Consider the following 13,392-nt stretch of genomic DNA (forward strand, 5'->3'; position numbering starts at 1 on the left):
TTATAGGTAAAAACTCTGCAAGAGTGTCACTTCATAAGTAAGGTAACAAGAGCACAAGCTCCCCAAGTATAAGGCTTTAGGCCGGGTCTCCACTGAGTCATTTTTCGCAAAAACGCTGTTAAAAACACCCATTTTGCCGCATGGCGTTTCGTTTTTTTTTGCGAAAAAACGCTGCGGCCAGATGTTAGCTGTAAGTCTATAGGAAACTGCAGAAACCCTTATCCACTTGGCGTTTTTGAGTTTGGCGTTTTTTTTATCCTTTTGGCGTTTTTTTGGGATTTTGGTCAAAAACGCTGGATTCCAAAAACGTCTGCTTGCTGAGGGTCTGGTGTTTTTTTCACACAAAAAAGTTGCGTTTTTTCCCCCATAGAAGTCTATGGGAGTGAAAAAACGAAAAGAAAAACGCTATGTGGGTTTTAACTTTGGCGTTTTTGCAGGCGGTTTTTAATCTTTTTTGGACTTTAGCGATTCAAAAAAGTGACGAAGATATCTTTTTTATTTAAATTTCATAGGGTAACATAAAAAAAAATTATAAAAAATATACATTAGTGTTAGAAAAAATTGTATCTAACGAAATGTATATTTTTTTATAAAGAAATTTTATTTAATTTTGAAACAGTAAGCAATTTATGTGGGCGGGCAGGGCACCAATTATAAAAATATAGTGTATGTGAGTGTCTTTAACTTTTTTATTCATTTTTAGGTAGTACTACTACTCCCAGCATGGACCACACTGTTCCATGATAGGAGTAGTAGTACTTTGACTCACTGTCAGATTGCCCCGGCTGTCACATTTGTCAGCCACGGCGATCCTCCTGTATACTGTATAGGCTGGAAGCTCTTCTCTGGTCCCCTGTACTGCCGTATATTTACAAATATTCATATTTCCCGCTGAGATGTGATTGGCCAGAGGGTTCTAGCCAATCACAAATGTCTGGGAAATATGAATATTAGGACATATACGGCAGGGACCTTAGAAGAGCGGCCGGCCAGATCTATACTTTAAACAGGATGATCGTAGCTGATGTCTAGAGTGACATCAGCTGTGATCATTTCTACTACCACCCCCAACATGGAGCACACACTGCTCCATGATGGGAGCTGTAGTACCTGCATTAATAGATTGCAACAAGCATCACCTCTGACACCTGTTGCGATCTGTAAAAGTACTACAGCTCCCATCATGGAGCACAGTGTGCTCCATGTTGGGAGTAGTAGTAGAAATGATCACAGCTGATGTCACTTTAGACATTGGCACTTTATGGTCCATATATACAATATTCTTTTTTCCCTGGTAAGGATTAACTAATTGTTACCTACATAAGGATATGGCTCTGATATAAGACATACTCCTTGTATAACATCGTTGGCAATAATACTTTTTGTCTATTGTGAGGAACCATGTATATATTATAAAGTGATGTTGCACATGTCTCTCAAAATTATTCTATTTATATTTGGATGATTAGTTGTAAAGCATGTAATAAGTTATAGAGTGATCTTCTCATTGCCCCTTTTGCTGTACTGGATACTCATTGATGGTTAACTCTCCATTGCTGCATGTTATATACCATATTTATCGGGGTATACCACGCACGGCCTATAACACGCACCCTCATTTTACCAAGGATATTTGGGTAAAAAAAGTTTTTTACCCAAATATCCATGGTAAAATGAGGGTGCGTGTGTGCGCGTGTATACCCCGATACACCCCCAGGAAAGGCAGGGGGAGAGAGGCCGTCGCTGCCCGCTTCTCTCCCCCTGCCTTTCCTGGGGTCTAGAGTGCTGCTGTCGGCCCTTCTCACCCCCTGGCTATCGGCGCCGCTGCCCGTTCTCTCCCCCTGACTATCGGTGCCGGCGCCCCCATTGTCGGCGCCGATAGCCAGGGGGAGAGAAGCGGCGCCGACAGCCAGGGGGAGAGAAGTGGCAGCGGCACCCATTGCCGGCGCCGCTGCCCCGTTGCCTCCCCCCATCCCCGGTGGCATAATTACCTGAGTCGGGTCCGCGCTGCTGCAGGCCTCCGGCGTGCGCCCCCTGCGTCGTTGCTATGCACGGCGCAGCGCACTGACGTCATGCGCCGCGCCGTGCAGCGCATAGCAACGACGTCGGGGACGCACGCCGGAGGCCTGCAGCAGCGCGGACCCGACTTAGGTAATTATGCCACCGGGGATGGGGGGAGGCAACGGGGCAGCGGCGCCGGCAATGGGTGCCGCTGCCCCTTCTCTCCCCCTGGCTGTCGGCGCCGCTTCTCTCCCCCTGGCTATCGGCGCCGGCAATGGGGCGCCGGCACCGATAGTCAGGGGGAGAGAACGGGCAGCGGCGCCGATAGCCAGGGGGTGAGAAGGGCCGACAGCAGCGCTCTAGACCCCAGGAAAGGCAGGGGGAGAGAAGCGGGCAGCGACGGCCTCTCTCCCCCTGCCTTTCCTGGGGGTGTATCGGCGTATAACACGTACACAGACTTTAGGCTAAAAATTTTAGCCTAAAAAGTGCGTGTTATACGCCGATAAATACGGTATGTTTTTTATGAAATATGTGCTTAATAATTGTATTCATTATTTTTATAAATGGGTGGTGTTTGAACTCTTTTTTTCAGTGTAAAACGTTTCCTGTAGTTGCAGATCAGATGCGCACAACGGTCAGGAGTAATTTTTGACCATTCCTCTTTACAGAACAGTTTCAGTTCAGCAATATTGTTGGGTTGTCTGGTGTGAATCGCTTTCTTGAGGTCATGCCACAGCATCTCAATCAGGTTGAGGTCAGGACTCTGACTGGGCCAATCCAGAAGGCGTATTTTCTTCTGTTTAAGCCATTCTGTTGTTGATTTACTTCTATGCTTTGGGTCATTATCCTGTTGCAACACCCATCTTCTGTTGAACTTCAGCTAACTTAATTTAGCTAACTACTCTGAATTCCTTTGAAAGGGAGGGGGCGTGGTCTCACTGTGCAGGTCTACTCACTGTCTACTCACATCTCCCCTAGCATTAGCACAACTAAAACTCCCAGCTTGTCCTCACTGACAGTAGCGGGACACAAGCTGATAGTGGGAGGATTTTTCCCTGCACTCACAGCTGTCAATCAAGGAACTGTGTCCATAACATAGGTGATGATGCATAGACACAGCAGGACTAGTATGTGTCCAAGTAGGCAGGGGGTGCAGTTGTTTGACTGGCTTTTTCAGTATGAAATACTGAAAATTTTCTAATGAAAGCAATTGCAAAACCTATTGGTTTTGCATGCTTTACAACATTTTTCCTTCGATGATAGCAATCCTTCTAGGACCTGTTGCAGCAAAGCAGCCCCAAACCATGATGCCCCCACCATCATACTTCACAGTTGGGATGAGGTTTTGATGTTGGTGTGCTGTGCCTCTTTTTCTCTACACATAGGGGGATTCATCAATCTATATAGAGTCGTTTTAGGTGTATTTTCTTGTGCAAAATCTTGCGCAAGAATATTTCCTGCGTTCTTTTTGTGCGTCTTTTTTGGTGGAACTTTTTCTAAAGATGTCACCCTTCAGGTGTACCGTAGAGCCGTTTTTCTGGTAGACATGAATTTATTAACTGCGTCTTTTTTTTTTTTTGCGCAAAAAAAGGACGCAAGTGTCATTTTCTTGCGCAAATATACACCAGCTCCGAGCACACGTACAAGTCTGCCTTATATTTTTTTTTCAAGAGCTGAGATGGGCTGGATTCTATTACTGCACATGATTCACAGAGACCTGTGCGCAAGTTTAGTAAATTTTGTGCAGGTAAATGACAAATACACGCAGCAAAAAGGGGTAAAAAAAAGCTCTACCATACACTGATGTTGATGAATCCCCCCCATAGTGTTGTGTGTTTTTTCCAAACAACTCAACTTTGGTTTCATCTGTCCGCAGAATATTTTGCCAGTACTGCTGTTGACATCCAGGTGCTCTTTTTTTGGACAGCAGTGGCTTCCCATGAAATCCATTCTTGTTTAGTGTTTTACGTATCGTAGATTCGCTAACAGGGATGTTAGCATATGCCAGAGACTTTTGTAAGTTCTTAGCAGTCACTCTAGGATTCTTCTTCACCTCATTGAGCAGTCTGTGCTGTGCTCTTGCAGTCATCTTTACTGGACGGCCACTCCTAGGGAGAGTAGCAGCAGTGCTGAACTTACTCCATTTATAGACAATTTGTCTTACCGTGGACTGATGAATAGCAAGGCTTTTGGAGATACTTTTATAACCCTTTTCGGCTTTATGCAAGTCAACAATTCTTAATCGTAGGTCTTCTGAGAGCTCTCTTGTGGGAGGCATCACTCACATAAGGCAACGCTTCTTGTGAAAAGCAAACCCAGAACTGGTAAGTGTTTTTTTTTTTTATAGGGCAGGGCAGCTGTAACCAACACCTCCAATCTCATCTCATTGATTGGACTCCAGTTGGATGACACCTCACTTGAATTAGCTATTGGAGATGTCATTAGTCTAGGGGCTCACAAACTTTTTCCACCTGCACTGTGAATATTTACATGGTGTGTTCAATAAAAATATGGTATGATTTAATTATTTGTGTGTTATTAGTATAAGCAGACTGTCATTGTCTATTGTTGTGACTTAGATGAAGATCAGATGATACATTATGCAGGGAGAAACTGAATAGGCTGAATCAGTGATTCATTCTTAGGATTAATGGGGGTCCAAGAGGTTAGATCCCCACCAATCATAATGTAATGGTAAATCCTATTGATATGCCATCACCTGATGGAAATACCTAGTTGCCAGTGACTTCACAGTGCTAATAAGGCTTCACAAAATATGTAGATTTAATTAACAAAATGCTAATTTTTCGTATAAATTAAAGTGCATTTATTACACAACAGCACATAGTTGTTACCAGACATTTACCTTCTGGATGTCTCCTTGTCATGTGGCTTTGCAAGTAAGACTGATTCATGAATGTCTTCTCACAATGTTGGCACTGTAGAAAAATAGTATAAAAATAATTGTACAAAGATTGTACATACATCTGATATAGTATATGATGATTAAAATGAATATATTCTACAGAATATAAAAGAGAACATAAGGATAAAAATGTTTTTCAGCCTAGGGTAGTACAGGGGAAATGCCAGCGTCCATGTTGGTCTAGGGCAGTGGTCTCCAACCTGCAGACCTCCAGATGTTGCAAAACTACAACTCCCAGCATGCCCGGACAGCCGTTGGCTGTCCGGGCATGCTGGGAGTTGTAGTTTTGCAACATCTGGAGGTCTGCAGGTTGGAGACCACTGCCCTAGGGTAATGGATGAGTTAATGCATGTTTTCCTTATAGTTAAAGGACAACTGTAGTGGTCAAAAATCCCTGCCCAAATGTTCCCCAAACAAAAGTTATACAATTCAGTCAATTAGTTCTATTTACCTATATGCAGCCGTTTCTGAGATATTAGAGTTGCCAGCATAGCCCAGTAGTCCTGCGTCCGTCCCCTATTCATTACATTGCAGCCGCCATCTTGGGGACGGAGATCTCTTCCTCCCAGCAGTGTTTGTGCTCCCCCTAGCCTCTGTCAGCTCCTCCCTGCTTATGCATATGCATGAGCGGGTGCTTTCTGAGGCAGCCATAGGCTCATCCTCAGAAACGCCCCTATCTGTAAGATTCAAGCAGGGGGAGAATGAGGACGTCCACAGCTCCTCCCCCCTCCCCTGCTCTGTCTACATAGGACCTCACTTATCACCGGGAGGATTCAAGTTATCACGGGGGAAACACAGAGCAAACCACAGAGCAGGGAGGGGAGGACGTGTGTGTGTGAAGGAGACATATTACACTGCACGGGCTGGTGGTGTATAGACTACAGGGAATAAATATCATACTGGGGGGGGGGGGACTACTGAATGACACATGCTGGGAGTTGTAGTCCCTGTTATGTGTGTGTGTGTATGCCAGTGTTTCCCAACCAGGGAATGCTGGGAGTAGTAGTTTTGCAACATCTGGAGGCACCCTGGTTGGGAAACACTGGTGTATGAACTACAACTCCCAGGAGATTACAGAGATACAATAGAGGTGTTGGTGAACTACAACCCCCAGGAAACTACAGAGATACAATAGAGGTGTTGGTGACATACAACTCCCAGGAGACTACAGAGATACAATAGAGGTGTTGGTGAACTACAACTCCCAGGAGACTACAGAGATACAAGAGAGGTGTTGGTGACATACAACTCCCAGGAGACTACAGAGATACAATGTAGGTGTTGGTGAACTACAACTCCCAGGAGACTACAGAGATACAATATAGGTGTTGGTGAACTACAACCCCCAGGAGACTACAGAGATACAATATAGGTGTTGGTGAACTACAACACCCAGGAGACTACAGAGATACAATATAGGTGTTGGTGAACTACAACTCCCAGGAGACTACAGAGGTACAATAGAGGTGTTGGTGAACTACAACTCCCAGGAGACTACAGAGATACAATAGAGGTGTTGATGAACTACAACTCCCAGGAGACTACAGAGATACAATAGAGGTGTTGATGAACTACAACTCCCAGGAGACTACAGAGATACAATAGAGGTGTTGGTGAACTACAACTCCCAGGAGACTACAGAGATACAATAGAGGTGTTGATGAACTACAACTCCCAGGAGACTCCTGATACAGTAGAGGTGTTGGTGAACTACAACTCCTTTATACACTCAAACAGCAGAAAGCTGTCACGGCATGCTGGGATTTGTAGTCTTGCAACAGCTGGAGGCACCACTGGAATTCCCAGCATGCCCGAACAGCATATAAAATAACTGGGCATGCTTGGAGTTGTAGTTGTGAAAAAGATGGAGGGACCCCTATCAGGACAGTTTTATAGACAAGCAATTATGTTTTTTTTTTTTACCATTTTTCCTTTCACTCTCCACTCTCCAGTGCCCACACTACAGTGAGCACTGAGGCAGCTGCTTCATCACTGGACAGGAGCCAGCATGGGGAGGGGGAGATGAGCAGAAGGGGAGGGTGTATGCAAGGGGGGGGGGATAGAACAGGGGGAGGGCAGCAGCTTACAGGAAGTAAGCACAAGGCATGATGGGAGATGTAGTTTTACTTCTCCTCCGTAATTACTTCTCCTCCGTAATTCGTGTGCTGATAACGGGAGAAAGACTGGGCCAATTTTGATGGGGGAGACATCGTTGGAAAGGTCTTTCAAAGACCTATTAAATGAGGTAAAAAAAAAGTTTTTTTGCCCAGCACTGCAGATGTCCTTTAACCCCTTCCCGACCTATGACATACCTGTACGTCATGGGTGGCAAGGTGTTCCCGACCCATGACATACAGGTACGTCATGGACATTACTGCCGCTACTCGCGGCATCCCGCAGCGCCCGGAAAGATGGTGGCTATCACTGATAGCCAGCCATCTTACCGTGCGACCACGGGGGGTTTCGTCCCCCACCCCCCCCAGCGATCGCTGCTATCAGCTGGTCAAATCTGACTAGCTGATAGCAGCGTTTCGCTATCAGAATACTTAGCAGCGCGGTGTGTGAGTCCCGATCACGGGGATCGGGACACACACCGCTCTGCTAAGTGTCCCTGACCCGTCCCCCGGCATCACTTACCCGTCCGAGCGGTGTCCCGAGCGGTCCCGACGTCCTCCAGGCGGTCCCGGCGGCGCTGCGTCCCGGAGGTGAGTTTCCGGCAGCAGTGCAGCATCTTCATTGGCAGCAGTGAGATCGCCGTAAAGCGATCTCACTGCTGCCTCTGAGAGTTTCAAAACTGCAACTCCCAGCATGCCCAGACAGCCTTTGGCTTTCTGGGCATGCTGGGAGTTGTAGTTTTGCAACATCTGGAGGTCCACAGTTTGGAGACCACTGTATAATGGTCTCCAATCTGTGCTCTTCCAGATGTTGCAAAACTACAAATCTCAGCATGCTCAGTCTGTCCAGGCATGCTGGGAGTTGTAGTTCTCTAACATCTGGAAGAGCACAGATTGGAGACCATTATACAGTGGTCTCCAAACTGTGGACCTCCAGATGTTGCAAAACTACAACTCCCAGCATGCCCAGACTGCCCAGGCATGCTGGAAGTTGTAGTTCAGCAACATCTGATCCTTCAGATATTGCCGAACTACAACTTCCAGCATGCCTTGGCAGTCTGGGCATGCTGGGAGTTGTAGTTTTGCAACATCTGGAGGCACACTAGTTGGGAAACATTGTCCGTTTCCTACCTCAGTGCCTCCAGCTGTTGCAATTGTTGCAAAACTATAACTCCCAGCATGCACTGACAGACCATGCATGCTGGGAGTTGTAGTTTTGCAACAGCTGGAGGCACACTGGTTTGGAAACACTAAGTTTGGTTGCAAAACACTTGAAAGTTTATTACTTAACTTAGTGTTTCCAAACCAGTGTTCCTCCAGCTGTTGCAAAACTACAACTCCCAGCATGCACGGACAGCCAAAGGGCATGCTCGGAGTTTGCAACAGCTGGATGTTTGCCCCCTCTCCCCAATGTGAATGTACAGGGTACACTCACATGGGCGGAGGTTTACAGTGAGTGCTGCAAGTTTGAGATGGCGCAAATTTTGCGCTGCAGCTCAAACTTCCAGCGGCAAACTTGCTGTGAACCTCTGCCCATGTGACTGTACCCTAAAAACACTACACTACACTGACACTAAAAAACACTCTACACAGCCCCCCTCCCCCCAAAAAATGAAAAACGTCTGGTACGCTACTGTTTCCAAAACAGAGCCTCCAGCTGTTGCAAAATAATAACTCCCAGTATTGCCGGACAGCCATTGACTGTCCAGGCATGCTGGGAGTTTTGCAACAGCTGGAGGCACCCTGTTTGGGAATCATTGGCATAGAATACCCCTATGTCCACCCCCCTTGCAAATCCCTAATTCAGGCCTCAAATGCGCATGGTGCTCTCTCACTTTGGAGCCCTGTCGTATTTCAGGGCAACAGTTTTGGGACACATATGGGGTATCGCCGTACTCGGGAGAAATTGCCTTACAAATTTTGGGGGGCTTTTTCTTCTTTAACCCCTTATGAAAAGGTGAAGTTGGGTTCTACACCAGCATGTTAGTGTAAAAAAATAATTTTTTTACACTGACATGCTGGTGTTGCCCTATACTTTTCATTTTCACAAGAGGTAAAAGGGAAAAAAGACCCCCAAAATTTGTAACGCAATTTCTCCCGACTACGGAGATACCCCATATGTACCCCAGGGGTGGCTGATTGTTACAGAAGTTCTGACAAACGCAAAACAATAAATATCCATATTTGACCCCATTTTGGAAACTACACCCCTCACGGAATTTAATAAGGGGTGCAGTGACCATTTACACCCCACTGGTGTATGACAGATTTTTGGAACAGTGGTCTGTGAAAATGAAAAATAAAATTTTTGATTTGCACAGTCCACTGTTTCAAATATCTGTCAAACGCCAATCTGTCACTGCACCCCTTATTAAATTCCATGAGGGGTATAGTTTCCAAAATGGGGTCACATGTGGGGGGTCCACTGTTCTGGCACCATAGGGGCTTCCTAAATGGGACATGCCCCCCAAAAACCCTTTCAGAAAAACTCACTCTCCAAAATCCCATTGTCGCTCCTTCCCTTCTGAGCCCTCTACTGCGCCCACCGAACATTTTACATACGCATATGAGGTATTTCCTTACTCGAGAGAAATTGGGTTACAAATTTTAGGGTGATTTCTCTCCTTTTACCCCTTGTAAAAATTCAAAAATTGGGTCTACAAGAACATGCGAGTGTAAAAAATGAAGATTTAGAATTTTCTCCTTCACTTTGCTGCTATTCCTGTGAAACACCTAAAGGGTTAAAACACTTACTGAATGTCATTTTGAATACTTTGGGGGGTGCAGTTTTTATAATGGGGTCATTTATGGGGTATTTCTAATATGAAGATCCTTAAAATCCACTTCCAACCTGAACTGGGCCCTGAAAAATTAAGATTTTGAAAATCTTGAGAAAAATTGGAAAATTGCTGCGGAACTTTGAAGCCCTCTGATGTCTTCCAAAAGTAAAAACTTGTCAATTTTTTTAATGCAAACACAAAGTAGACATATTGTATATGTGAATCAATATGTAATTTATTTGGAATATCCATTTTCCTTTCAAGCAGAGACTTTCAAAGTTAGAAAAATGCTAAATTTTCAAAATTTTCATGAAATTTTTAGATTTTTTACCAAGAAAGGATACAAATATCAGTGAAATTTTACCGATAAAATAAAGTAGAATATGTCACGAAAAAACAATCTCGGAATCAGAATGATAAGTAAAAGCATTCCAAAGTTATTAATGTTTAAAGTGACAGTGGTCAGATTTTCAAAAAATGCCCAGGTCATGAAGGTGAAAATGGGCTGGGTCATGAAGGGGTTAAGAGAAGAAAATTATTCACGCAAGATTCCCTGGTGTTCTAGAGGGACTAACAAAACAAGCCCCTGAACTGATATGACTGTTATGGCCATAGAGAGACTTGAAAACCTAAACTCACTTAAATTCCTATGAATCATGGAAAGGGTTTTATATTATCCAGCATTATGAGGCTAGAGAGAGGAGTCCCTCATAAGGACCACTATCACCAGCGTGGACCTAGACTGCATTCGACCACTAAATCCAAAGTACAGACACTAATACTGTAAAAGGATGTAATGTTCCCTGTAATAAAAACAGTGGATCCTCTGTAGTCCAGACAGTGCAGCTCAATGATATGAAGATTAAGTAGATGTAGTAGTTTGTATACTACAGAGAAAGTTGTGTAGTTCTTTTCAGTCTGACCACAGTGCTCCCGGCTGACACCTCTGTCCATGTCAGGAACTGTCCAAAGCAGGAGTGGTTTGGTATGGGGATTTGCTCCTGCTCTGGACAGTTCCTGACATGGACAGAGGTGTCAGCAGAGATCACTGTGGTCAGGCTGGAAAGAACTACACAACCGCCTCTGTAGTATATAGCTAATAAGTACTGGAAGGATTAATGTTTTTTTTAAATAGAACTTATTCACAAATCTTTCTGCCACCAGTTTATTTGAAAACATTTTTCCAATACGAAAACTCCTTTAACCCCTTCATTACCCAGCTAGTTTTGGCCTTCATGACCCAGTCCGTTTTTTCAAATCTGACATTTAGGTGGTAATAACTTTGAACTGCTTTTACATGACAAAGTGATTCAGAGATAGTTTTTTTTGAGACATATTGTACTTCATATTAGTGGTAAATTTTAGTTGATACATGAAGCGATTTTTGTGAAAAACTCTAAAATATTGTGAAAAATTGGAAACATTTTAATTTCTCTATGTTTGAAACTCTCTACTTGTAAGAGAAATAGTCCTGCCAAATACATTTAGTTATTAATTCACATCCACAACATGTCTACTTTATTCTGGAATAATTTGTTAAACATTCTTTAACTTTTTTATGACATTCAAAGGCTTATATTATTACGAGCATTTTTTCAAATTTTCTGCAAAAGTTCAAAATCACATTTTTTGGGGGGGGGGGGAACAATAAAATTTTGAATATATATTTATATGTGTATATAAATATATTTTTACTTCTGTACAACATCACCCCCATAGTGTCTAGCGCACGAAAAATGCAGTAACAGGTTTAGGACACTAGGGGAAGCTGTTGTACAACTTAACAGCTCCTTTACAAAAAAGAAAAAGAAAAGAAAAGTGAAACTAAAGCATGTCGGCGGGCACAGTGTCGGCAGCTCGAAACAGGTAAGGGACACCGGGGGAAGGGGGACAGGTAAGGGAAACTGGGGTCTCCTAGCAGAGCAGTGTGTGTCCCCATTTTTCTGCGCGACACGCTGCCATCAGCTAGTCCGATTTGACTAGCTGATAGAATAGGAGCGATCGCTGTGAGGAAGGGGGGGGCGCGAAACCCCCCTAGGTCCCAAGGCAAGATGGCTGGCTATCAGTGATAGCCATCATCTTACCGGGCGCGGCGGGATGCCGCGAGTAGCGGACAGTATCTGCATGTGACGTACATGTACGTCAAAGGTCGGGAAAACCTTCCCATTCATGACGTACATGTATGTCATGGGTCGGGAAGAGGTTAAACCGCTTCTGTCATTAGAAAAAAAAACTTTTTTTTCCATTTAATACTTAATACTAAAAACTAAGCATTTTCCATAGTATACTTCATAAAAAAAATTTGAGTGGTCAAAATGTGAAAAAACGGTTTAAAAAAAGAAGAAAGCCACTAGGGGGCATCTGTATTTTTAATTTTGCTAACGAACCCTGGTAACCAAGTCTTTTTGGTCCATCAACTTCATCTTTTGGACCATTTTTCTGAGGGGAGGGGGTGTGGTTATCTCAGTGCTGTGCCTCAGTGCAGTATATAATCCAGCTTTCACCAGTGTAAGCTTAAACCTTTACACAGAAGAGGAGCATTTTTTATTACACTGACAAGCAATATAAGGTGCTAAATTATTATTTTATGCAAAAAGGTTCCTCTTTGGTCATTTTATGAACTTATTTCTTGTGTATTTGCACCATATAGGTTCACATGGCTGCATTAGAGTTATATAGAGCATGCACTTAAAGGGGTACTCCGCTTTTAACATCTTATCCCCTATCTAAAGACAAATGACTGGCGATACAGGCCGCCATACCCTCTCCATTCATGTCTATGTACTTGCCATCATGCCCCTTCCCATAGACATGAATGGAGAGGGTGTGGCGTGACGCCACAAACGTGGAAACTGAAAGCTTCCATGTTATGGACACCGCCGCTGCCGGCCCGGAGATCCTTTGAATAGGGGCTAAGATGTTTATAGCTGAGTACCCTTTTAAGGCACAAAGCTTTACAAATATATAAATGTTTGTGCAGACCCTCATGGCAAGGGAGAGGGAGGAGGGAGGAAAGGAACAAGTTTGTTATGGTTCTAAAGAAACTCCCCCAGCCTCCAGGAGTGAGCATAGTAAAATGTAGATTAAAAGGTATTTTACACATAAAAACATGCATATTATCATGCATACAGGTCTTCTTTTCAAACCCGCAGGGGATCTTCCGCTGCAAGTTTGAAAAGGGGCGGGGTCTCTGTGCACTACCCGAAGCAGATTTTCACCAGTGGAATCTCCGCTGTTGAAAATCTGCCACAGACCTCATTGAAGTCAATAGGGTCTGCAGTAGATTTTCAACAGCAGAGATTCTGTTGGTGAAAATCTGCTGCGGGTAGCGCAGAGGCCCCGCCCCTTTTCAAACTTGCAGCGGAAGATCCGCTGCGGGTACATTCACACGTAAAGGATCCTGTGCAGATTTGATGTGCAGGATTTTCTGCTGCAGATTTCAATGTAAACTAAATGACTGAACACAGCTTCAGATCTGCAGTTCCAAATCCTGCACATTAAATCTGCACAGGATCATGTGAACATAACCTTAACCCCTTAAGGACTCAGGGTTTTTCCATTTTTGCACTTT

General features: G+C 44.1%; 1 protein-coding gene across 1 annotated transcript in view; it reads right to left on the reverse strand.

The window, feature by feature from the left end:
* Positions 1 to 13,392, reverse strand: part of DZIP1 (DAZ interacting zinc finger protein 1) — an 89,865-nt gene that overhangs the window by 61,896 nt on the left and 14,577 nt on the right. Inside the window, exon 3 of the mRNA XM_056555599.1 lies at positions 4,868 to 4,940. Coding sequence (XP_056411574.1) covers positions 4,868 to 4,940 — 73 coding nt within the window. The remainder of the gene's footprint in view (positions 1 to 4,867; positions 4,941 to 13,392) is intronic.

This window comes from Hyla sarda, chromosome 2 (genome assembly GCF_029499605.1).
Source record: "Hyla sarda isolate aHylSar1 chromosome 2, aHylSar1.hap1, whole genome shotgun sequence".
In the NCBI taxonomy this organism is placed as follows: Eukaryota; Metazoa; Chordata; class Amphibia; order Anura; family Hylidae; genus Hyla; species Hyla sarda.